A 25,458-nucleotide genomic window follows, 5' to 3' on the forward strand; every position below is an offset into this window, starting at 1 on the left:
TGGTGTCATCTGCATAGCTGAGGTTATTGATATTTCTCCCAGCAATATTGATTCCAGCCTGTGCTTCATCTAGCCCAGCATTTCTCATGATATACTCTGCATATAAGTTAAATAAGCAGGGTGACAATATACAGCCTTGACGTACTCCTTTTCCTATTTGGAACCAGTCTGTTGTTCTATGTCCAGTTCTGTTGCTTCTTGACCTGCATACAGATTTCTCAGGAGGCAAGTCAGGTGGTCTGTTATTCCCATCTCTTGAAGAGTTTTCCGTAGTTTATTGTGATCCTCACAGCCATGAATGTTAAGCACCTGTAAAGAATTGCAGTCATACATGTATACTGAGGGCAATATACTAATATCTATTTTCTGTATCTGTTCCAATAGACCTTTATGGAATAGGATTATATTTTACAGGCTGTGTTTTAATCTATATGTTTAATTTGTGGTTTATTCTCTAATAAACAGATATCTTCCCTTGTGGCTCAGCTGGTAAAGAATCTGCCTGCAATGTGGGAGACCTGAGTTCAGTCCCTGGGTTGGGAAGATCCCGGGGAGGAAGGCATGGCAACCCACTCCAGTATTTTTGCTGGAGAATCCCCATGGACAGAGGAACCTGGCGGGCTGCAGTCCATGGGGTCGCAAAGAGTTAGACACAACTAAGCGACTAAGCACACATGTTGCTGCTGCTAAGTCGCGTCAGTCATGTCTGACTCTGTGCGACCCCAGAGACAGCAGCCCACCAGGCTCCCCCGTCCCTGGGATTCTCCAGGCAAGAGCATTGGAGTGGGTTGCCATTTCCTTCTCCAATGCATGAAAGTGAAAAGTGAAAGTGAAGTCGCTCAGTCGTGTCTGACTCTTAGCGACCCCATGGACTGCAGCCTACCAGGCTCCTCCACCCGTGGGATTTTCCAGGCAAGAGTACTGGAGTGGGGTGCCATAAGTATATATCTTAAAATCAGGCAAGGCGTTCCCTGAGGTCTCCTGCTGGCATAGAAAGAACACTACATTTCCATCCAGGAGATCTAAGGCCACACAATGTGAGATACTAAAGGCATTGTACTTCCTGAAGACTCATTCTCTTCATCCTGAAGATGGGACAGTGTGAGAAACAAACAGAACAGTCTGTATGTGGAAAGCGCTTTGTAAACTTAATCCTGTACAAAATTGACCGCTCTGGTTCTTTCTACCAGATCTGAGGTTCCGTGGTCTCTGGTACATGTAATACTTTAGCACTTTTTTTTGTCTTCAGGTTACTTTCCCCCAGCTTTTAGTGATGTTGTGTTGCTTCTTACTTCCAGTAGTCTAGACGTTGATAAATAACAACTGCCTCCTCTGGTAAGCACATTGCGTTTGTCATTTGATCTCAACTCTATGAGAAAGAGGCTTAAAGAGGTCATAGAGCTAATATGTGGCAGAGTCTGGATTCAAACCCAGACAGGCTGTCTGGGCACTTTTACCATGTCACCTTACTGCCTGGTCATGCTCGTCTCCTGAGAACAGGGTGGAGTCTTATTCATCTTTGTATTCACAAAGTCCAGTGTTATGTCTTGCAGTAGGCAAACTCAGTATGTTTGTTAAATGAATAATCGGTCTATATGTTCCTCTGGTTTTGATATCAGTCAAAAGTGATAAAATATTTGGTTGGTTAACATTTCTTATATCAGTCCTCTGTGATATTTGTATAGTATATTTGTTTGGGGCTTTATTTTTTAACAGTTTTTTCGCTCAATTTTTATAAGTAGGGTTAATCATATGTCCTTACCTTCTATACTTACTTCACTGCTAAGTGTTGTTAATGGAGCAAAATATTAGAACCATAAAATTTTTTTCAGAACCCCCCCTTTCTCCCTCCAAAAAAGAAAAAGAAAGTGAAAGAAAGAAAAATAAACCCCCAATATTTTATTTATTTATATTCCTTTTTGTCCAAAACAGAAGTAAGCAAACTCTTGGAAAGCAAAATATAAAATGATAAAAGTAAGTTAAAGTAAGAAAACTGAAGTCGCTCCATCATGTCCGACTCTTTGCGACCCTGTGGACTGTGGCCTATCAGGCTCCTCCCTCTATGGGATTTTCCAGGCAAGAGTGCTAGAGTGGATTGCCACTTCCTTCTCCAGGGGATCTTCCCAACCCAGGAATCAAACCCGGGTCTCCCGCATTGCAGGCAGACACTTTACTGTCTGAGCCACCAGGGAAGCCCGAAAATAATGTTAGGAAAATAATATGGGGCCAGAAATTATATTAGCATACAATATATATCCCCTGAAGTTCCTATGCCTGCCTTAAAGTTGGGTCACAGAGCTTTCTAGAAGAAGGAAAAGGGATAAATTTGCAGTATTCATGAGGTAAACCAAACCAGTTGCCTAAGTCCAACTATTCCTGTTGTTGATACTACGGAGAAGTTTTTCCTGTGGGTCCTCACAAAAAATTTCTATTTAATGTAATAAACAACCCTCTAAAACCATCCTTACAGTAAACACTGTGATGGATTTTATGGGCTGTTTTTTATAATGTACCTCAGTAAAGGTTGATGGCTTCTTCCCAGAACATAATGCAATAAGAGGAATTTCACACAGCACCAGGATGATGCATCCCATGCCAGCCGTGTGGTGGTCTGCCTTCACCTCAGAAAATCTCAGGCCATCCTGGGTCAGAGTTTGGGTTTCAGCCAACTCTGTGAACCTCCTGACCATTGGTTTGGGAGGGGGCTGTGCACCGTGGTGTATGTTTCTTTGGGGAGCCAATAGTTGATAGCTAATGCTTCATTCAGAGAGGATCAAGAAATGGAAGAACTGAGTATGCTTCCTCAGATAAGCTCTTAGAAACTTCTGAGCAACAGTGAATTCAGGAATATGGTTACTAAGAGGAAGAGATTCTGTTAGCCAGGTCACTACAAAGCACTTTTGTGATAGCTTTCCTTTTTTGAAAACTATGGTTTATAAGGACTTCCACTGAGAAGTTCATTTGGCAGTCCTCTTCAGAAAGATATTAGGCATTCATTCTAACACAGGGACAAAACAGGCAATAATATGAATTATAATTTTTCTGAAGTCAAGCAGTCAAAATAAATAAATAAAGTCAAGCAGTCAAATTTTTAAAAAAGGTATCATAAAGGAATGTTACATTTTAAAATGATAGAGCAAAATTTAAAGACATAAACATTGGATAACTTAGCCCCTAATCCTTGCTTGTCATTATTTGCAACTTAAACTAACTTTGATTTTATTTCCAGACATATGTAGTCTCTTACCTTTTAATTTACCCTGAGTATATGTTGACTGTAGGGTGCTTCTGTAGCCAGCAAAAGCTTCTAGACCTTTCTCCCTTGTTTGGTACTAAAAGGCCCTTTGACTTCTAGTGGATGGGAGTGTAGTATAGTGCCCATGGGAGTGTAATCTGCAGTCTGAAGCTATTTGGTTTAATTAAAGGGCTCCCCTGGTTTGCCCTCTCCTCCTTCTGCTTGCCTAGGAGGGCATGCTGCTCCTCATTTGTCTGGACTGCACCTCATCCAAGGCAGAAGCACATGTCCATATTAACGGTATGAAACTGGTTATCACCATCATTTTCCATTGAAAGGAATCGTTTCCTCTCAACCAAAAAAAAAAGGGTTTCCTCCCAAAAGTAATCCCCAGCCACTAGGTTAACTAAATGCTTTTATTTTAAAGTAATGGCATTTTTCTCAGCTTCTGAAATTGTCTTCAGCTATTATAAACTGCTTTGACAAGAAAGTTTCAGAAAATAAGTTTTTTCAAAACTTGCATCTCTACTAGACAAATAATCTTTTAAAATGTAATTCAAACAGAAAACATTTGTTTTTCAAAGATAGCTTTAAAGTACTTTCACCACGTTTTCAAAGATAATTATTAGAGCATTCATCCTCAACTACAAGAATTTAAAATTTTTAAAAATAGTCTTCAAGTTTCTCTACATCCTACCTTCCCTAGGACCTGCTCATGAAGCAAGGTAGGTTTAGGTGGACAAAAGAAGAAATGTGTTGAGGTTATATTAAACATGATCAAAAAGAATTAATATTTTTCCAGTGTCATGAAATAGGTCATTCAAGATTAAATTCAGTTCCTACCACCATTTTGGAATGCAACTTTAGTGATTAATATTTGAGGGAATTTGAAACTTTTCTTTCCCATTTGTAATTTTTTTAAAGCATCATTTTAGAACTACCTTGGCAATGTAATTGATGTCCCATGGTGTCTCCTTTTTAAAAATGCACAATTCTGTGCTCTTTACAATATAAGATATTTTAGTAGAGAAACAAAAAGGACTTAATTAGAAAGATCTTCATCTTAAGATTCTCCCCCTTGAAATTTCATATGCCATTTATTCAGCCATTTATTCCTACACTGGACATTGAAATCCAATTAGGGAAACAGACATTTGATAAATTAGTAAAAACTGTTATAGTAGAACTGTAGTAGAACTTTCTTGATAGCTCAGTTGGTAAAGAATTCGCCTGCAATTTGGGAGACGTGGGTTTGATTCCTGGGTTGAGAAGATCCCCTGGAGGAGGGAAAGGCTACCCACTCTAGTATTCTGGCCTGGAGAATTTCCATTCACTTAATACATTTATTGAGCATCTATCTACTATGTGCCAGGCAGTATTTTTAGTGACTGGATAAAGATCAGTAATAGAAGAGACAGATCTCTTTCTTCCTGGACATTGAAATCCAATCAGGGAAACAGACATTCAATAAACTAATAAAAATTGTTATAATAGAACTGTACTATGCAGGAGTGAATTCTAATGTTAACTATAGTAGTGTTAGTTGTTCAATCATGTCCGACTCTTTGTGACCCCATGAACTGTAGCCCACCAGGCTCCTCTGACCATGGGATTCTCCAGGCAAGCACACTGGAGTGGATTGCCATTCCCTGGACTTTACTTAATAATGTATCAAATATTGGTTCATTAACTGTAACAAATTCTCTCACTGATGCAAGATACTAATAATAAAGAAAACTGTGAGTTATGTTTGCATACAGGAACTTTGTGATATCTGCACAAATCTTTTTGATTTTCCTAAAAAATAAAGTCTCTTAATAAAAAACTTTAAATATCCATAAAAGATGATTACTTTAAAGGAAATAAATAGGATCTATTAGAAACATAGCACGAAGACATAATTTGGATTGGGGAGTAAGGAAAGACCTTTCGGAGAAGTGTTGCTTAAGCCTAGAACTGGAGAATAAATGGCAACCCACTCCAGTATTCTTGCCTGAAGAATCCCAGGGACGGAGGAGCCTGATAGGCTGCCGTCTATGGGGTCCCACGGAGTCGGACGACACAACTGAAGTGACTTAGCAGCAGCAGCAGCTGCCAGGCAAAGAAGGTACCATTTGAACTACCTTTGTAAATATCATTCTGGTTTCTTTGCTGAGTTTGGATTGGGTTTGGGGGACAAGGGGACAAGAGGACAAAGGAGTCAAGTGAGTAGGCACTTAGAATACATCACAGGTGTTGCTACCCACTTAAAGTCCTAGAAGAGCAGAGTAACAGTAGGATGCTTGTTTTTGCTCAGCTTGTGCAAGAAACTGTTAGGTTCTCTGTGAACCGGGTGCTAGGAAGTTTAAGGGAGACTGTCAATGGCAGCAAGCGGGTGTTCCCAGATCTCAGTTCCTAAGATCTTTCCAGTGGCTCAGTGGGATTTTTAGAATGAGGAATGATCGGGTGTGTGTGTGTGTGTGTGTGTGTGTAATTGAGACCACAACCAGATGAAAATTATAAGGGGAGAAGGCTTTTAGGTACTAACTACCCAGCTGTAACAGCAAATTTTTATACAAGTATGTATAAGGTTTAATTTGCAATAGTTACCTTTCCTCCTGCTGCTGAATTGTTGGAATTTACTTTGGCTTTCTTTCTTCTGAGACTGCATATTTTTTAATTGTTGCTAAATCAACCAAGAGGACACTTAAGAAAGGTCCATTTAGGCATGGCACTGTACATCAATATTGAACTGCTTGTATCAGGGTTTTTAGGGACAGTGAATTCCCAAGGAAAAAACTTCTACTGGGTAGATGGAAATGTCGGTCAGTGATAGATTTCTATTGATTCTGGAACTGTTTTTAGTAGCATGAACGCTTAAATAGTTCAAAGTTTTATTTCCATTTAAAATTAAGCAGCTCTACAATTACATAATCCACTTTATCATTTGTAATTTTTACCTGCCTATGTATGTGCATTTGAGACTTGCAAGCTATGTTATTTTTATGCATTTCTTTTATAGTACAAAAATTGTATGTGATGGTTGTACATCATGTATAAAAAGACTCGATAACACTTTGAAATATCTTTAGCAAATGAGCATGCATTTCATAGCACTTAGCTAATAATGGTTAATATGTCGATTTAACGCTCTATAGGCTTTTCTTTTCTTTTCTTAATTCCGGGAAACACAAACACAACTCAAGACTCTCCCATTTGAGCAGAACTGTTGTTTGTTTTAGGGAACAGAAATGCATCATCAATGTAATTTTAAGTAGTTCAGTTATGAATATGGGATGAAGGGATAAAATGAAGTTTTCTACTCTGATGTCTCCATTAAGTAGCTCCCCTTTGTGTAAAATACTCCATGGCAAAGTTGCTTCTATTTAAAGTAGTGAGTTTGATCTTGGCTTTGATCTAAAGCTTTTGATCTTGAAAGAAGGATGGAGTAGCAATAAAGAGAGGGCAAGAGAGATTTTCTTTAGAGAAATGCGATAAAGTTAAAGGAATGGTCAAGATCAGCAAACCCGAGTGCGACCCGACTCTTCTCCCCAAGCACTCACCCCCCCAGGCTGGCTCAGCTGCTGAGGATGGAAAGAAAGCCTTTTAGGGGGTCGGCGGAAAAAAAATGAGGGTATCGTACACGTTTCTAAACCAAGTGGAAACTTTACCTCTATTTTTGAAAAGGTATTGTTCCCTTCTTAAAGTCTACTAGTCGCTTTGGCGGGGGGGAGGGGGGTCCTGAGGCCGGGCGAGTGCACCGCCGGCCGCGCTCAACGAGATCGCATTAGCTCCCGCGACGCGCGGGCGGAGCTCGGAGTTTGCCTTTCACGCGCTCGCGGTTTCTCCCCTAGGAGGTCACCTGCCTCCTCCCCGGAGTCCGGAGGGGGCACTGAAAAACGTCAACTTAATGGCGTCTAATTCATTCCCAGAGGAAACTCCATTAGGAAAGTTCCTCTCCCTCCGCGAAGGCCATCTGAACACTTGGGTTTCTGACTCGCAGAGCGAGTTCAGGCTGGAGGCGGCGGTGAGGGCGCTTCTCCAGCTAAGCCCTTTCGCCGGCCGGCGGGTAGCACTTCTGCTCCCACCGCGGCCGAGAAGCCCTTTCGCGGGTACCCCAGGTCCCGCATGGGTGGGACTGGAAAGGTAAGCGCGCGCGCCGGGGTCGACCAGCGCCAGGGAGGGCGCGGGCCCGCGCGCGGAGAAGAAAGATGTTTGCGAAGAGAACAATAAAATAGCCGGCACGCCGGCGGGGGTGGGGGCGGAGGCGACCTGCGGGGAGGGTGGCGCGGCCGCCTATACCTTTAAGGCAGGCCCCGCCCCCGCCCAGCGCCCGCCCGCCGCCCGCGCCGCCGCCCGGGCCCCGCGCCGCCCGCCGCCCGCCCTGCGCCTTAGGTGTTGCGGGCCTCTAGCGCCCGCCGCTTTCCGCCGGGCCGGCGGGGCGACGGCTCTGAGCGCGGGCTCCGGCGCCCGGCTCTCACCTTCACCTACTGCGGGCGAGGTAGGGGGTCAGCGCGCCGAGTTGGTGGGGCGCGGGGGAGGGAGGCAGGGGCGGCTCCCGGGATAAACTTGACTCTGTCCCCTTCCCCCGCAGCCGCTGCAGAGGGAGCGCCAGGCCCTGGCGGAGTGCGGGCTCGCGCAGCAAGTGAGCGCCAAGGTGAGTGCGGGCGACGCGGTCCACGCGCTCCCCTTCCTGCCTCCCCGGGCCGTGGGTCCCGCGTTGCATCCCTGGCGCGGAGCCCGAGATCGGCGGCGGCGGCGCGCGACAACGCTGGGTAAGATGGCCCTCGTCCGGGGGCTCTTGCGCGCACCGGTGCGGGGGCGGCCAAGCGGGGTAGTGAAGGAGGGAGCGGCCGGGGCGAAGGTCACGGCCTCGGCTCGTCGCAGACCCGAGGGCCCGCAGCGTTGAGGCGGCCTCTGGATGCCCTAAAGGTGCCGGTGACTCCCCCAGGTGAAGCCGAGGAAGGCTGCGTCGTGAGGCCGTCGATCGTTTCTTTTCTCATGCTGAGGGGTGGCCCTGGGGACCTGTCGTCCTATGTTTAAAATGCCCTGTGGTTTTTGAACTTCAGGTCGCGAAATGGGTCCGAGTGAACCGGAGACCCCGAAAACGGAAACGAAAGGACAGAGAAGAAGTGTTTGAGAAGGTAAGGGTCCCCGAAAGAGCATTGGATGGAGTTCTTGATCAGTCTCCCCATCTGCTCCCCTCCCCCCAATACTTGATCACAACAATAGGGTAGCATTTTTTTTTTTTTACGTTTTAATTTAATTTGCAGTAAACCTTAGATTTACCTAGGTATAGTTCTATAGAAATACTGATTGATAATCCAAGTGATTATCAACGTACTTTGTTCTCAGGAAGTGAAAACGACCCAGGATGCAGATTTCTTTCATGCTCTTTAAATAGAGCATCAGGACAAAAAGCCAGTTCCATTACATTATTACATTACACCAGTAACATTTATTATGGTATATGGTATTATTATGATATAATATCTCTAAAAACCAGGGAGTGGTCTGAATAAATGACCCACAGTATAAGGTTTCTCTGTTTGATCCTGAGAGAGACCACTCACACCCATTAATTTAGACTATAGATACTCTCAAAAATGGAGAGAGAAGATGAAAGTAGTGTATTACTTTTGAAACAGTGGAGGGATTTTGTTTACTTAAAGCAAATGAGAAATTTGTTTTTCTATATTTAGAATTTCAGTATGCTACTTTGCAGAAGTTTGGACTACCTGTTTTCTCCTGAAATTGTATTAAGTTAAAACTTGATTTGTCATTGTAGTAAATATTATGAAATAAGGTAAGTAGTCTGTTATTTCCTGAGTGCTTTTGTTGAAAACTCTTAAAAGTGAATGTTTTTACAAACATTGCAGCAGATAGGATTTTTGTTGCTTTTACTTTAATTATTTTACTGTTTTTTGATTCTTGAAAGCACCGAGGGATTAAAATAGCAGTGTGTTGTTTTTCTGCTGCTTAGAATGTATGATGAATCATTTCTGACTCTGAAGCCAAATTCTTGCTGATAGCATTGCTGCCAACTTCTGTGATGTGTTGCCTTAGTATGGGCATTGCAGCGTCCGAGAATGTGCACAAAGCACATCATAATGAAGGTGATACCAAAGTTTCAGAGTGCATTTAAGGATACCGAGGGCAGCTTCTGAGAGAATTACAAAAAGAACTGGCCTAGGAGTTTGGTCATTTGTAAGGAGACATTCAGTGTGTGAAAAGCCCTTCCCTTTTTAAACAAAGAGTCATACATGTCATTTCAGTTAAACAGTAATAGAAAAAGTGGTCATTTTGAACTGGCTCGAGTTTTCTGACTGTACCTTAGCATGCTGTGGTAGGTTGTGTTGGTTTAACTTTTCATGGTCTAGGTGTTTTTAAAAATGTTTGTGAGGTGATGGATGAATGAGATCATAAAATGTCCAAAGAAGGAAAAAGAGTTACAAATTGGCTCGTTTAGTGGTTAAAAAAAATATTTTTTAGCTATTATTTTTTTTAAACCCAAAGTAAGATGATCCAAGCACACAATGTTTCATGCATAAAAGAAGGGGAAACCCTTTATGGATTACCAGGTACCATCACTACCAAAATCTGAATTTGAAGTAACCGTATCTGTGAGACCCACTGTGTCACCCGTCTGTGACCTGACTACTGCCCTCTGAGAATGAGAAGGCTAGGGACTGAGGAGTTTGCCTTCCAAGAACATTGGAGTTCTTCACTGAGGATTTCTCCTTGAGAGAGGCTATTGTGTTGGAGCTTATGGGGAGGACGTGCTTCTGACTTTTCTTAGAAATTGTGGGCAGTAGTTTTGAGAAGGACATGAAAATGAAGTGGGTTGAGATTGTCATGCCGAGCTTCCTTTCAGGGAATGAAGCTTAAAGCTGACTGGCTTTGAGGGTGGAGGTGGCGGGGAAGGGGGCAAGAAGAGGGGAGGTTTAAGAATTGTGTAAGAGAGTATTAATTATCAATGTCTCCAGTTTTCCCTTCTGGTTCTGCACAGCAGCTTAGCCCTTTGCCCACTCTTTTGCCTCTGCTCTATCTTGGAGAGAGTTTGGAGCTCACTGAGGCAAAGCATGTGATATTTTCAAGGACAGGGAGAAAGGGGGTGCGATTAGCCACCGAGAGCGCTAGAACAAGTTCTGAAAGACACAGAAGCTGTACAGCAGCTGGTAGCCAAGGTGTGATCTCTGATTGCCTGAGTGTCTATTCCAAAATATGGATCAAATTCTGTGGTATTGAATATTCAAACCTAGGTCTTAGTGTTAACCTTTTGCTGGGATTTGAACCTGTTGTTCATTTGCATCTGGGTCGTTATTTAGCGTGGAGTTATGTTTCTTAAAATGTTCACCATGCCACAGGTAGCATATTAGTTGATTTTTCTTTTTTCATGCATTTACTGTTTTTCTATAACATTAGAATTTTTCTCCTTTTATTTGTTTTATGTAACCATAAAATAAAGAGTTTAGTTGTTTCTGTAGGTTGGACATTTAAAATCTAGCTGTCGCTTTTATTTGCCTGCTTTGTCTCGGCCCCTTGCTCTCCCTCCTGCGGCCCTTTCCTCCAAACCCTAGGTCTCTCTTTGCATCTTCAGGTCTCAGGCAGGATTCAGCCCCAGGAATGAACGTGGGGGATGACTGGTCTGTATTTAACTATGCTAGGTCAGAGCATTTCCCTCTGATTTTTACTGACTGGGGGAAAGCCATCTTCTGACCTGCCTGAGGAAGGAAAACAAAGAGCAGTGGTGCAGGGCCAGAGTCTTAAAAATGGCCATTTGGCTGGAGTTAAACATTAAAGAATGTAATTTTATAGGAATAATTATTTTCCCTCCTTAAAATCTTGAAAGTGCCAAGTGGTGGGCATAACCTGGTATAGCTTGAAATACTAGTCGAGGTTTTCAGTGAACTTAGAAGGAGAAGCAAAACAAACTTATCCTGTGCTCAACTGTGGGTTAAAATAATGAATAAGGAAATAAAGTAAGCTGACTGAGTGAGAGGTGCCCCTGCAAAAGTGCTCTCAGATGCTCTCCTGGCCGGCACTGCCGTGTCGCGTCATTCCCACCCCCCCACCAGGTAGCTCTGCTGTCTTTCTGTGCCCCCTAACAGGTTTTCATTTCTTGTCTTCTGAAAATGAGGCTTTTTTTGTCTGCGTTTTCTCCTATGTTCTCTGACATTTGTTTCCATTTTATTTTATCTTTAGGTTTTAGCTCTTTTTTCCACTGGTGTAACTTAATTTCTTTACGTTTTTGTTTATTTGTTTTCTTAATTTTCAGTTTAAAAACTCACCTCTCTTTTGCTTTTAGTCCTCAGGTATTTTTCTCCTTACATTCTGATATTCTTCCTTTTTCACTATTTCAAGTTCCTTTTATTTAGTTTGAATAATTTATGCAACAGAAAGGCAAGGGGATGTGAACAACTATACAAAGAACAATTAGGATGAATGGATAAGCCTGCTCTGCAAAGGACTGGTTTATGGTGATACCAACAGTGAATTTGTACAGTGTATATTTTTAAAAATAATGTTAATAGATTTTACTAAGTGACTATTGGTTTTGAAAGAACACACATTTTTTTCCTGCTTTTATCTTTAACTGATTCAAAGATAAATGCCAATTATCCATTGTATTCAAAGATTAAGGACTAATACAAAGTTCTTATAAATATATACGTGTAAAATAATATAATGTTTTTGATACTTCTTTTATCAGTATTTCAGGGATTAGGATATACTGTAGAATAATAATTTATGAAATCATATATTTGAAGAAAATACCTGAATGGTGTTAATGATTTTTTTTTTTTAAGAGAAGGAAGATTCCAATTTTCATATTTGAAGGAAGCATGCTTCCTACTTTATACACATCTGATAACAGAGGGAACAAATTTTAAGATACTCATTTCTGGTTATGATGTCAGAAGTATTCACCGGTGTGCATACTTTCAAAACATTGGAAATTCAACAGTACTAAGCTTTGCTGTTATTATTAACAAGCACTCCTTCCTGTGAGTTTGTTTCCAAGTAAGAGTCCTGGCGAGGGTGAGATGGGTCTCTGTTACGAGTAGTCATGAGAAACACTAGGTACAAATGGTTTCCAACAAAAGCACCTGTAAGGTTACCTGAATTATTCTTTGCTGCTAGAACCTGAAAAATAATACCCTTGAGCATAAAATTGTTTAAATTTTAGTGAAATTTTCCTTGAAATATCGAGTGAAACATGAAAGTCTAGGAAGATGGTTGTGAAATTGGACTTATAATATTCAGTGGCCATTTTAGTAGGAGGCAAAATGATAAATTCGATTTTCTGAGTCCTTCAGAGAAAAATACTGGACTTATTTTGTTTGTGACACTAAATTCTGGAGCATTTTCACTCTGCTTTTGTTTCGCTTGTTCTTTCCACACGCTTGATTCTGAAGTCCTTGATAGACTTGATAATAATTCACAGAACATTTTTTAAATCCAACTTGGTTTAGGCATTTTGCCACTTTTATTGGTCCTTTTAAAATTTTACACATTCTAGGAGAATGTTTTTATTACAGTTCTGATACTGAAATATTCAACATGATAAAGGTAGGTACAAATTTTAAACTAATAAAGTCCTTTACTGCTATTTGTCTTTTGTGACCAAGATCTGTTTTCTATTTGGTTTATGATTTCTGGAAAACAGTATTTAAGACTAATAAAAATTATCTGGTTCTTTCTTGGATCTGTAACAGCAGATGGCAACTGTGTTAGGCTTGACTCTGGAGCTCTTAGGATACAGAGCTTGGCAGAATGGAGCCAGATGAATTTAGGGAGTGCTGAACCGAAGGGTCTTCTTTTCTTTATAGGAACTACTCAGATTTAGCAAAATGGTAGGTGCGGCAGCCAGTCTTGTGTAATTGAGTCAGCCTTCTTGCTGAGTGGTTTCCCAGACATTGGTGCCCTTTCCTTTTTTCAAAAATGCTCTTGCCCTGTGAGAATTCATAACCAGTCTACATATATATAGCTGTAATCTCTTACAATAGCTTCATTGATACTTGATCTCGTAGAAAAGCTTTATGGATTCGAATGAGTCACAGCTCTGGAGGCACCAGCGCCCTCCCTCACGCCCTCCCTATCAGTGAGTGCCTTTGTGTCCTGCGCTGTTCTGATTGTGCCTTTGGGTGACAACTTACTTGAGCGATGGGGGGAGGCAGAATAATTTATTAAAAATAATTACAAAGAAACCAAACAAAAGGGTAATTACAACGCTGTTAATATGCAGTTTATTATATTGCTGAAGTATTTCAGACTCAGTCTTTTTTGTGGGTCTCCCTTTTTTTATCTGTAAATCCCTAGAAATCCCTACGTAGTTTACAAAATTTTCTGTACCTAGGTCTCAGATCAGACCTGGTTTCACAGGATCTTGGTTGTTTTTCTTTTTACCCCTTGGCAGGATCGAGATAGAATTGCTGATAGAATGTGTTTTTGATAGCCTCACGAAGGAATTCTGACCTGTATAATTTTGTATCATTACATTTTCATCTATTTCATAGATTCTTTTTTAAGACTCTGCAGTTCTTTAAAAAAAAAATGTAAGAATTCCAAGTGTACTGAAATTCCTTCCCATTTTCAGCTGACATGATAGGAAAAATTTAAAGTATTGTTATTCATTTACCCTCACGCACTTATTCACATATTTTAAAAAGAACCTTTGAATGGAACTATTAATGTAATAATAGCTGACACTTGTCATGTGTCAAGCACTCTTTTAAGTGCTTTACATGTATCAGCTCATGTAAATGTACCATTAAAGTAGTGTCACAAAATAGCAATATGATATGAGGATGTTGTAGACTGTGTCAAGCACTCTGTGAAGGTAGATGAATTATAAACAAGTCGAATAATTGCTGTAGAAGAGAATGCTTTGGGCAAGATTTTAAAGTTCTTTTTAACCCAGGCTATTGACAGTCCTAGACCACCAACATTTAAAGCATACGTTTCAAAGTTAGGAAAATCTCAACCAGCATGTATTTTGAAAACACTTGAAAGTGTGCAGATAATTACCCTGGTGTTGATTTTAGCAGATTTGATGCCAGCAGCCATCAACTCGTATACGCCGTGAGAGATGAAAGCCATTTTAATATAAAACATAAGAGTTTGGCTAGAAAAGGAAGGCGGGCAGGGAAAAATTTCGTGACTTTAGTTTTATAGGGAGCATTAGTTACATTCCTGTGACAGAATGCTTTACTTGGCAGTCATTGCTCATGTTAGGCGTTTTAGCGAGCTGCTGTTTGTGCCTGGTATCATATGGCACTAATGAGACGCATTGTTCTAGTAGCACCTACTCATGTCAGTGCAGTTTAGGGCCTGTCATTGTTTCCATTAATCTTCTATTTTAGGAAGTTGACACTGGCCTGTGTCTTTAAGTCTAGCCAACGTATATTTCATTTATATTTTTGGGTCTCTGCACAAAGGAAAAATGACACTCAAGCATTGTGTTTTCAGTGCTTAGAAAAGGACCTAATTATATACACCCTCGGCAAATATTGGTTGAATCAACTAGATGCATGAATCTCACTAATGGTACCTTTATATAAAGTCTTACCTGGCTTCTGCATTAAGAAATTTTAATGACAGAGTTTTTCATTAAAGCATGCTTGGTAGATCTTTACTATAAGTTGTGGGTCATCTTTTTCGTCTTTTCTATAAAAAGCTCAAAGCCAGGAAGACTGACACTGACTCCAACTCTGCCTCCTACATATGTGCTCCGTAAGTTTGTCGCTTGAGCTTTGCTTTTATCTGAAAATCCTTGTATTTTGGCCAGTTAAGCCAATTTGTATTAATTATAAAATTAATATTTTCCGTTTTATGGTACATTTTTTTCTTTTGTCCTTTTTTTGGTATTTTGGAAGGCTTGTGTTTTTGTTCTAATGGTTACTTTCACATGATAACATTTTTGCCTCTTGTTCACTTTTGTTTGCTCGTGTATTGATTTCTCTGCAATATTTCCTGCAATATTTAATATCTAAAATTAGATATTAACCTTTTCTCACCACTCTCCTCTTTGTTTTCCATCCTGTGACTTGAAGTGTTTTATCTTTCAGTTTCCAGATAAATACCTGTAACAGTCAACAAACTAATGTATTTTTCATATAATTTTCCCATCCCCTTGACCCTTTATGATAGCTGTACTAGACCTACAATGTCAGAGCATGTAACCGTTACATATCATACTGTATCCTTTATAAAATCACTTAGCTTTAATTCTGCAAGTAAGTCTATATTTAATGCTCATCGTCTACCCTTATATTGATCTTTAGTCTTGGTTTTTTGAAGCTAGTTCTGTAGTGGATTTCTCAGGAAGAGCTTGGGGCAGCAGTATTTCCTGAGCTCTTGTATGTTTATAAGTTTATACGCTTTGTACATGAAGGTCAGTTCAACTAAACATAAAATCCTTGGCTCATATTTTCTTTAAGTATCTTGAATATGTCCCTCCATTGTCTTGCATAAAGTCTGACACTAGCCTCATTTCTTTTCATCAGAGTGACCTGCTTTTTCTCCTGGATGCCCAGATATTTTTTTTTAATTCCAAAAAATTATTATTTAATATATCTCATTATGGGTCCATTTTCCCAACTGTCAATCGCTTTTGAGCTTTACTTTCTTCATCTGTAGAATGAGAATAATGACAACTGTTTTTGCTTGCTCAGAGAGTGGATTTGAAGACTGAATAAGATACTGTATGTAAAGTGCTTTAAATTTATTTTACTTCTTACTCTTTAAAGCCCCTTGTTGTCAGGAACTTTAAAATTTTAGAGTATTTCATTTTGTAGTCAGTTGGATTCCAGTTGGCTTTATATTTGTGAGAAATCTAAGTGGATACTCCGAAGTCTACTTTGTGTATATGGCAATAAAGAAGCTCACTCTGATCCACTGGGGCAGAACTACTGGCCTAAAAGCACGGTTACTTTTTGCAAACACCTCTTTAGAAATTCCTTCTCCATCGTATTCCTCTCATATGTTAGCTTCCCACAAAAAACTCTGGGTTTTTGTCATTTTCATTTATATGTGCATAAAACAACACAGAAGGAAAAAAGGACTATTCTTCAGAGAGCGGAAAACCTTAAATGAATCTAATCAGTCAGCATATTTTCTTAGATTTGTTGTATATAAGGCCTTGTGTAAGATGCTGCTGGAAAATACCAAAGAAATAAGAGATGTCATTTCTGGCCATGGGAGATAAAACACACAACATATCAAAGATCACTTACAAAATAGCATGTGATAAATCCAAACCAGTGTAGCACAAACCAAGGACATGAGTATGTATATGTTGCATTTTACCTGAGGCTACCCTGGACTAAGGGTTTCCATTCCTGGGCCTTGTTTTGATAAAGCAACCCTTTACACATGCAGGCTGGAAGTTATGGTGGGAAATTGGGTAATTGAATTAACTGAATCCATTCTAATGCTTTTACCTGATTTGTAAGCACAGATAGGGGTTTGATTGACATACATGTAAATAGTGTTAGTGTCTTTATTTGAATATGTGATTTTAAAAAATATATGCATCCATGTTCTGAAAGTAAGGCTGGAACCCATCATAGAAATTCTGCTGACACTTAGGAATCAGAATGATTTGGAAACTCAAGGCTAGAAATGCAATACTGTCTCTGATTCTGTGTAATACATTCCTTATTAAATTCTATATTTACTTAAACAAGTTATTTACTAACTAACTTCATTGCATATCCACAACATGCAAAACCCTTAGTAAGGAGTAGGGAGCGCAGAGGAATGGAAAACAGTCCTCAGAGATTTTACTGTTGAGATGTAAAAAACTGGAAAGAAAGCAAAATTGAATCAAACTCATTTCAGAGGTAACATCAGGTATATATACAGAGTGATTTGGATCTCATAAGGAAAGGAAGTTATACCACTTTGGGTTATTTGCATTATCCACAAGCCTTGTCCAGGCTAATGAAGCGATACAACTATTGGTTCCAGTTCATTCAGCTCTTCATGCATTGTAGAGTTGAAGATGTCATAATTTCTGTTCCCAAAATTCAGGTTGTTTTCATGAGAACCTACTGTAACTGTGAAGTCGGTCGAGTTGACCCTTGAAAAACTTGGAGGGTGACCCAGGAAAAACTTACAGTGAGTCCCCATATCTGAGGTTCCTCCACACCCCTGGATTCAGCTACTTATGGATCCTGTAGTCCTGTAGTATTCACTAATGAAAAATAGCCACGCGTAAGAGGGCCACATGCAATTGAAACTCACGTTGTTCAAGGGGAAGCTGTACTTCTCTCTGGCTTGCTAATGTCAAGTCAAAGTACTGCAGCTAACTTAGGCTGCCTCTGAACTTGAGGATGTAAGTTTTTCATTCTTTGACTTGTATCTTTCAGTTTTGGATTTTTTTTCCTTCCTGTGTGGTTTCAAGGTGAAATGAGAATATCACAGGTGGGGACTTGCAGAGGTCTTCAGAGTTTCCCTCTCTTGTTGGTTTTTGGATGTTGTGTTATTTTACCCAGAAAGAACTCATGTGTTTTCAGCACTGCAGATGACTTTTTTTTTTTTTTTTTTACAGTATTTCTAAAGACAGTTATATACTCCTTTTATTTATTTACTTTTCCCCTTTTATTTTTTGATGATGAGAACAAATGAACTTGTCAGATGGGCCACAAAAATGGCATGAAGTGTGTATCCAAATCATTGATTGTTTTATGTATCCTTCTATAAGTCAAACAAGCATTAGTTTTTTTGGAGTATTAAAATCTAAATCATACATCTGTGAAGATTCCGATTTTATGTATATGAAAGCAATTAAACTGTTTTCCTAATTAATGCCAATGAAACTATGTAAAATGGGGAAAATGGTCTCAGAATATAGGTCTTGATTTTTCTGACATATTCACTGAAAAGGCAACAGTAGTCATTTTATGTGGTTTCATGTATAACTGAAAGTAGTAAGGCTCATTCTGTTAATTTTCTGGGGCAGTTTTTGTTTGGTGTCCAAGAAAAATTCGTGACATTCATGAACAGCATGAGATGTTCAAGTAGAACAACAGAAAGAATCCAGAAGAGAAACAGAACCTACTGCTGGACTGTATTCATATACGGATTGGTTTCTGATGTGTTCTCCTTAACTGTCACACATGCAAGCTTTAGTTTTAAGTGTTGAAACATGCACTTTTGTATTTATTCTTGACATTAAAGGTAAAGGATGCTGAGTGCTCTCACAGACAACAGAAGATAGCGATTCTGATTCTCTCTTAACAGCTTTATTGAATTATATGTTGTATATATTCTATATGCCGGGAAACTCACTCATATGCAGTTGTACAGCCACCACTACCTTAAGCTTTAGAACAGGTTTCTGTCACCAAAAAGTTCTCCTGTGTCCATTCATGGTCAGTTGCTATTGGTAACCCTGTGCAGATACTAGTCTGCTTTCTGTCTTTATACCGTTGCCTTTTCTAAAAATGTCAAATAAATGGAATCGTGTGCACTTGAGTCTTTTGGATCTGGCTTCTTTTATTTATCATAATGTCTTGAGGACCAGTGATGGTCCTTAGGAGCCAGTTTCTCTGCCTACTCATCAGCACTTGATATCATCAGATTTTTTTATGTTAGCCATTCTTACGGGTGTTCAGTTCAGTTCAGTCGCTCAGTCGTGTCCGACTCTGCAACCCATGAATCGCAGCACACCAGGCCTCCTTGTCCATCACCAACTCCCAGAGTTCACTCAAATTCACGTCCATTGAGTCGGTGATGCCATCCAGCCATCTCATCCTCTGTCGTCCCCTTCCCCTCCTGCCCCCAATCCCTCCCAGCATCAGAGTCTTTTCTAGTGAGTCAACTCTTCGCATGAGGTGGCCAAAGTACTGGAGTTTCAGCTTTAGCATCAGTCCTTCCAAAGAACACCCAGGACTGATCTCCTTTAGAATGGACTGGTTGGATCTCCTTGCAGTCCAAGGGACTCTGAAGAGTCTCCTCCAACACCACAGTTCAAAAGCATCAATTCTTCGGTGCTCAGCTTTCTTCACAGTCCAACTCTCACATCCATACATTACCACTGGAAAAACCATAGCCTTGCCTAGATGGACCTTTGTTGGCAAAGTAATGTCTCTGCTTTTCAATATGCTATCTAGGTTGGTCATAACTTTTCTTCCAAGGAGTAAGCGTCTTTTAATTTCATGGGTGCAATCACCATCTGCAGTGATTTTGCTGCTGCTGCTGCTGCTAAGTCGCTTCAGTCGTGTCCGACTCTGTGATTTTGGAGCCCCCAAAAATAAAGTCTGACACTGTTTCCACTGTGTTTTTTAATACGTTAAGGCTTTTGTTTCTTGTGAGGATCTGTAAGTGTCCAAATAACCCTAATAAGGTTTTGTCCTCCATTTTGCAGATCCGAAGGCGGTAGTGCATTCAGTGGAAAATCTGAGTGTCTCACCCAGGATCCCCAAATGAGTCACTGAGCCTAGAGTCCTCATGCGTCAGCTGTAGTGACCTACTTTTGTTCCCACTCTGTCTCCTGTGACTCTGGTCCTCTTTGTCCGTGTAGGCTTGTTAGCTGTTGCTTTCTTTTGATTCTTGTAGAATAATCCATTCTTGCATCTCTGGGATTTTGACTGATAAAATCCAGTTGTTTTCTGCAGAGGGGTGGTGGTGTCTTGGAGAGGTAACTCTCCTCCCTGCAGTGTGCAGACCTTGGGTGGGCTCAGACCTTGAGTGGCTCAGGCCTGGCTCCCACGGTGGCCCCCTTTGCACCACCACGTCGCATCCTGTCAAAGGGAGATAGGTGTCTTGCCAGAGTCTTTTGGGAGTTAAGTGAGGTGTCTTATCTAAAACAGCTGGCATTTACTAAGTACTTAGTATGTTTTAGAGCGCCTCTTCGAATAAGATGGTGAAAGACTGAGTACCTAATGGTATGTGGATGGACACCATTCATTTGGTTTTTTTCCTTCTCCACAATAATGAGACAGGAAAACATTCTTAAATTTATTTACAGACCAAAAAAAAAACAAAACAGCCATACACCCCCAAACAGCCTTGATTTCTTCCTGTAATTGTTCTTCGGTTTTCAGCAAATATAGGCATAGGCATACAAAACTGTTACGTTTTGTCTTTATCTTTTGACTTTGTTCAAGAAGACTAATCCTGTTTCTCAGCACTCATCTGCTGTTCATTTGCATCTCTCCAGTTTGTCCACTATAGTAGAATAAATTGTCATTGTTCTTGTTCCAAACAGGAAGCTCTCAAAGTGCTCTTCAGGCTGTTGATAAGATTTCTATTCTAGCAAAGCTCCGTTTTAAATGAGTCTGTAATCATTTTTTGTGCTCAAGTCATCGCTTTTGTTTCTTCTCCTCAAGCTGTTTTGATCTGAAGTTCCTTTGAAGGCTGGTGGAGCTTATACAAATTCCAGCTAATGAGTGGCACTTAGTATTGGGTGCACCTCCTCCTCTGTTGTCATTTGCAGTCATTTCTGGTCTAAGGAGAGAACTGTTACCTTTCACTAGGCAGGGTTGCAGTGTTTAATTTATTGCATGACAAAAAGTGAATTTTAGTACAGGTGATTGTCTTGAAATATTCTCTAAAATGGTTCTTGGTCATGTTGAGTTTCTAACATAGTTTAGAACATTGTTTTTGTAACTGGAAATCTCATCTTTGTGTAGTACAGCGGCACAGAATATCAGGAAGAACTAAGAAGTTGAGGTAACTTCAGAAACTAAAACCACCACCAACAAGGAGCTGTCTTAAATAACTGTTATAAGTCGAGCACCTGGAGGAATGCGCTAGTGACTATAATGTTATGAAAGCTACTTGAAGTCCTTGACACAAGAGTGCACGGAGGTTGGGAGAGCATCCGGTGGAGAGCTCGACAACTCACGCTTCACTTCAGCACTTTATGTGGGATGCAGTACGGGACTGGCGTAGTTAGGCTGCGGGAGGGCCTTTGGGCCTCTCTAACTCCAACCCTTGTTTTCCACGCAAGAACTTGGAGGTCCGAAGCACTGCCCTGGGACCAGCCCCAGCTCTGTCCTGCTGTGCTCTTTTCAGCCTTCTGCTGGAACAGCTCCTGAAGTGGGCTTGTGGAGGGGGAGCAGCTTTGGGTTCTGGCTGAGGAGAAACCCGCGCAGCTGGTCTCTTGTGTCATGGAGCAGGGATACCTGAGCAGGGTGGAAAGGACACCATGGGAGACTCAGGCTGCCCCTCCAAGGCCACTCCCTGTGGCCTGGAAACTCGTCCACAGTGGGATCTTTGCATGGAGCACCCTCGAGTGCTGGCTTGCCTAGGTGTGGACTGGGTAAGATATTGAAAGCTCAGGCCTTCCAAAGAGTGGGCAAGACTTGGGTGAGACAGTTAGGTGTCTGCAAGGGTTTGTGTGAAATTTTGCTTTTCATATTAAGTTAGTGATCTTTACAAGGTATAGATCATTTGAGGTTTTTGTGATATTTGTCATGGACCAAGCAACTATGACATGAAAATCACAGTTTTTGCTGTGTGTAATCAAACAACAAATTAAAAATGTTGTTGCTGTTTTTAATCCAACAACAGTGTGACCCAATAACAAGGCATTATATTTTGGAATGCAGTAAAGTTACTCTCACAAATGCCTTTTCTTCAGCCTGTGCACATACTTTTTAATGTATACATTATAATTTTTTCTAAATCCAAGACTGCTTTCCATATTTAAATATATTCATCCCTTGATGCTTTACAGATTTAAAGTGAAGTTTTTCTGTAGTTTTCCGCCTTGGCTATTTGCTTATGGGCCAGATGACACCAGCTCTACCCCCAGAACAGTAGTCTCAATAAATGCTGAGCTTGGGTTATGAAAGGTTTAGCTCCCCAGAACTCGCTCTGCTACTGGCAGGACAAAGTACATGGGAATATTATGGTTTAGGGAAGGAACTGGCTTGTGTGTTCTCTGCAACACAACTGGCAGCTAGTTTCCAAAGGGACAGGTGAACAGAAAAGGCAGGTTCTGAGCCCTTCCATTTGTGTTGAAGGCACCCTTCCCAACAAATGAAAGGTGCTGGAGAGAATGCGCTGGTTGATACTCCTGTATTGCTAACACCTGGTGTAGTTTGAGTCTCTATTAAACGTTAAGTCACTGGCATGGATAACAGTAGCATTACCTAATCTTAGCGCACTGGGTTATCATAAGACAAATCTAAATGATGCTGAACTATCTTCCGACAGAGGATCACTGATGTACCACTGTGCATGTATGGCTGGGTGCCTGTGCATGCGAACACACACAGTTTACCCATTTCACTGGCCCTTGACCTCTGAGCAGGGGAGGTTTGGGCCGAGGCCTGCTCTGTGACCACTCTCTCCCATCTTGGAGGAAGGCTGCAGCCTCTATTTCCAGAGCTGGCGCTGCTTGCGTCTGCGTCTGACTCTGACTCATGCTTCCCTAGAACTGCCCTGTGCATAACGCAGAGTCATTGTCATCATGAGCCATCCCAGGGAGAGGCTCGGTGGAAAAAGTGAAGGTGGAACAAACCTGTCTCTAGAACAGAAGGTGAAAAATACTTTTCTGCTTAGTTTTGCTCAGGTTCACATTGGGTTTTTGGGGAACTGCTGTAATCCAGTGGAGTTCAAGATAAAAGAAGAGAGGAAGAGAGGAAGTCTGGCTTATTGCTACGAGACTCCTTGCTCTGGTGTTCAGATTCTTGAGTAGAAGGAGGAGTAGCGAGTAAAACACCAGAAGTGATTGTTACAGTTTATGAACATGTATTCCTAGTTTCTCGGTTTTTAATTTTTTATATCAGACCTATTTTGCAATCATACACTATTAGAGAGGAGAGAGAGGGATGTATTGTAAACATATGTGACCTTCAGTATTCTTATTACTTGTCTTTAATCTTTCAATAATCTTGGAGGGTGAGACACATTATTTAAATGAAGGTTAAGAAGTATTTCTGTGGTACTCGTGGTGGGAATTTTTCTGTGAAAAACTGTTAACAGCATATTTAAAAGTAACTTCCTTTTTTAAAAAGACAACTCATTTAGTAAATCTTAATATCAGAAATAATTCAAAATTAAAATAAGTAAACAATAAAATACTGTTTTGACAATAGTTCCGTTTTAACAATAGCTCAGTAGAGAAGAGTTGAGTTGTCAAGAACGTTTACTTCCCAGGCAGTTTCCCGACTCTAGTTTTCTTGGCAAGAGAAATGTTAATCTGTTGTGAACAGACACTTTTTTTCTTCTTTTCCCGGAACATGTGTGGTTTCCATTAACTTCTCTCTCCACAGAACTTGGGAGATGGCCGCAGCTAATGCCTTGTGGGTCATCTGCACTTTTAGAAGTAAATTGAAATCGTAAAGTACATTTCCTCCCCACTAGAGGCCTTCATGGTATTGAAATCCCGTATTCACCTCTTACTAGCTTTTTTATCTTGAATAAACTAGCCTATGTAAGCCTCAGTTTCCTCATCTGTGAAATAGTTACCACAAAGCACTTACTAGAGAGCTGGCACCGTGTCACTGCTCACCAACATTAGTTATTAATGTTATTGGTGATGGTCTTTTTCAGGGCATAAAGGGCTCTTTCTTACCAGAGCATAAAGTCATTTGTTACTGGTGGTACATTAATGAGAACAGAAGGAACCCTGAGAACCAGTAAGCTAGACCAAGGAATGTAACCATGGGAGGAATGGCCAGAAGGGTGTGAGTTTTGAACATTAGGCTGGTGTCTGTAGGACCAGCTGAAGTGTCCCCAGAGTTAAGGCCAAGGAGCAGCCTCGTCACTGCCTTGACCGGTCCTGGCCATGCCTTGAGTTGCGCCTGTGTCCCAGGCTGACACAGGAATCTGCTTTCTGGGGCCACTGCTCAGGGAAACACTGCCTCGCATTCTGTTGGAAGTTTCCACTGGGATCCTCCACAGAGAATTTTAGTTGACATCATCAGAACTGTGTTATTGATTTGGCTTCAGGTCTTAATTTAAGTGATCTTAATTTGCAAAAAGTGTGGCCATCAGGAAATACAGTGCTTGTTGGTGTACTGAGCTTCCAAGAAGCTTTTGAAAACAAGTGTTGGGATAACCCCATACACATACCCTATAGCTACAGAGGTCTGAGTTTGTAGTAATATGATTCTTATGTAGAACTGACTTGGAGTAGTAAGTTTCCCCAGGTACTGACTTACTAATAGAAACCCACCCAGACGCAGAAGAAATGGGCCCAGTGTTTGTCTCAACTATGAGTAGTGGGTTGTGCCTGATTTTAAAAAGACTTCTCAGAATGACCTTGCTCATGTAAACCCAGGATCAATATTTTTGGGGAAGAAATCTTTATAGATAAGCCATAACAGTACTTGATAATCAGATCTGATTTTCAAGTAGTTAAAAGGGTCATTGGACAAAACTCTATGGACTGACTTTGGCTTTTTAATTGCTAACGATTTAAACTCCACATGCCCTCTAAATTATGAGCATGCTTAAATTTTTTATGGGAAGGAAAGTACTTTTTTTTAATGTAGGGTAATTTTCATGTCAGATGTTATACTAGCCAGCTTGCTCCATCAGATTATGAAGGTTGCCACTTTTATTCACCTAATCCCTCCTTTTCCCTTGTGAAGTGATTTTAAATAGAGATTAAGGCATGAGAGAGAAAGTGGGATGGGACGAGGGGAATGAGTCATGAGAACACACTGCTGGTCATTTTTGTTAGTCCTTGGCATTCTTGGAATATTCTTACCTCTGTTGACAGAGAGCAGTCAGGGTGTAGTTCAGCTGCAGGCTCAGAAGCAGTCAGGGTGGTGTGGGCCCCTAAGGAGGCCGCTGGAACCTTCTCCCCATTTCCTCCCAGGCAGAGCAGTGAGAGCCTGGAGGGATTTCATAGGCCAAGGGGGCACCTCTCAGCCGAGAGCCACAGCAGTGTGAGGTGGTGTTTTTCTGTACTCCAAGCCCAAGCACGGGGTCTGTCAGTAGGTCTGTTCGTCACTGTGTCTCTGAGCAGAGGGAGAACAGTTTTATTGCTTTCTTCCCAGAGTAGAGGAAATGCTTAAGAGCAGTGGGAGAGCAGGGGACAAATATAGTATTTCCCTTTTCCTGCCTGAATACTCTTTTCCACAACATATCATTTTCATAAGATCCTATCCACTTCAACTAAAAATAATTCCACACCGTTTCTATCAGATTGGCCCTCTTAACCACTTATGTACTTTTTTTTTCTCTCCCCTATTCAGAAACTTTTATACAGGGATGTATATGATGGTCCTAAAATGCATGTCTTCTAGACATGGTGCATGCTCTGAAGCTGCCAG

At 40.9% G+C, this 25,458-nt stretch overlaps 1 protein-coding gene across 1 annotated transcript in view; it reads left to right on the forward strand.

Annotated features, from left to right (window-relative positions):
- AOPEP (aminopeptidase O (putative)) overlaps window positions 1-25,458 on the forward strand; it is a 423,521-nt gene that overhangs the window by 335,342 nt on the left and 62,721 nt on the right. Inside the window, exons 12-13 of the mRNA XM_055578992.1 lie at window positions 7,809-7,871; window positions 8,284-8,358. Coding sequence (XP_055434967.1) covers window positions 7,809-7,871; window positions 8,284-8,358 — 138 coding nt within the window. The remainder of the gene's footprint in view (window positions 1-7,808; window positions 7,872-8,283; window positions 8,359-25,458) is intronic.

The sequence above is a fragment of the Bubalus kerabau genome, chromosome 4, assembly GCF_029407905.1.
Source record: "Bubalus kerabau isolate K-KA32 ecotype Philippines breed swamp buffalo chromosome 4, PCC_UOA_SB_1v2, whole genome shotgun sequence".
Taxonomy (NCBI): Eukaryota; Metazoa; Chordata; class Mammalia; order Artiodactyla; family Bovidae; genus Bubalus; species Bubalus kerabau.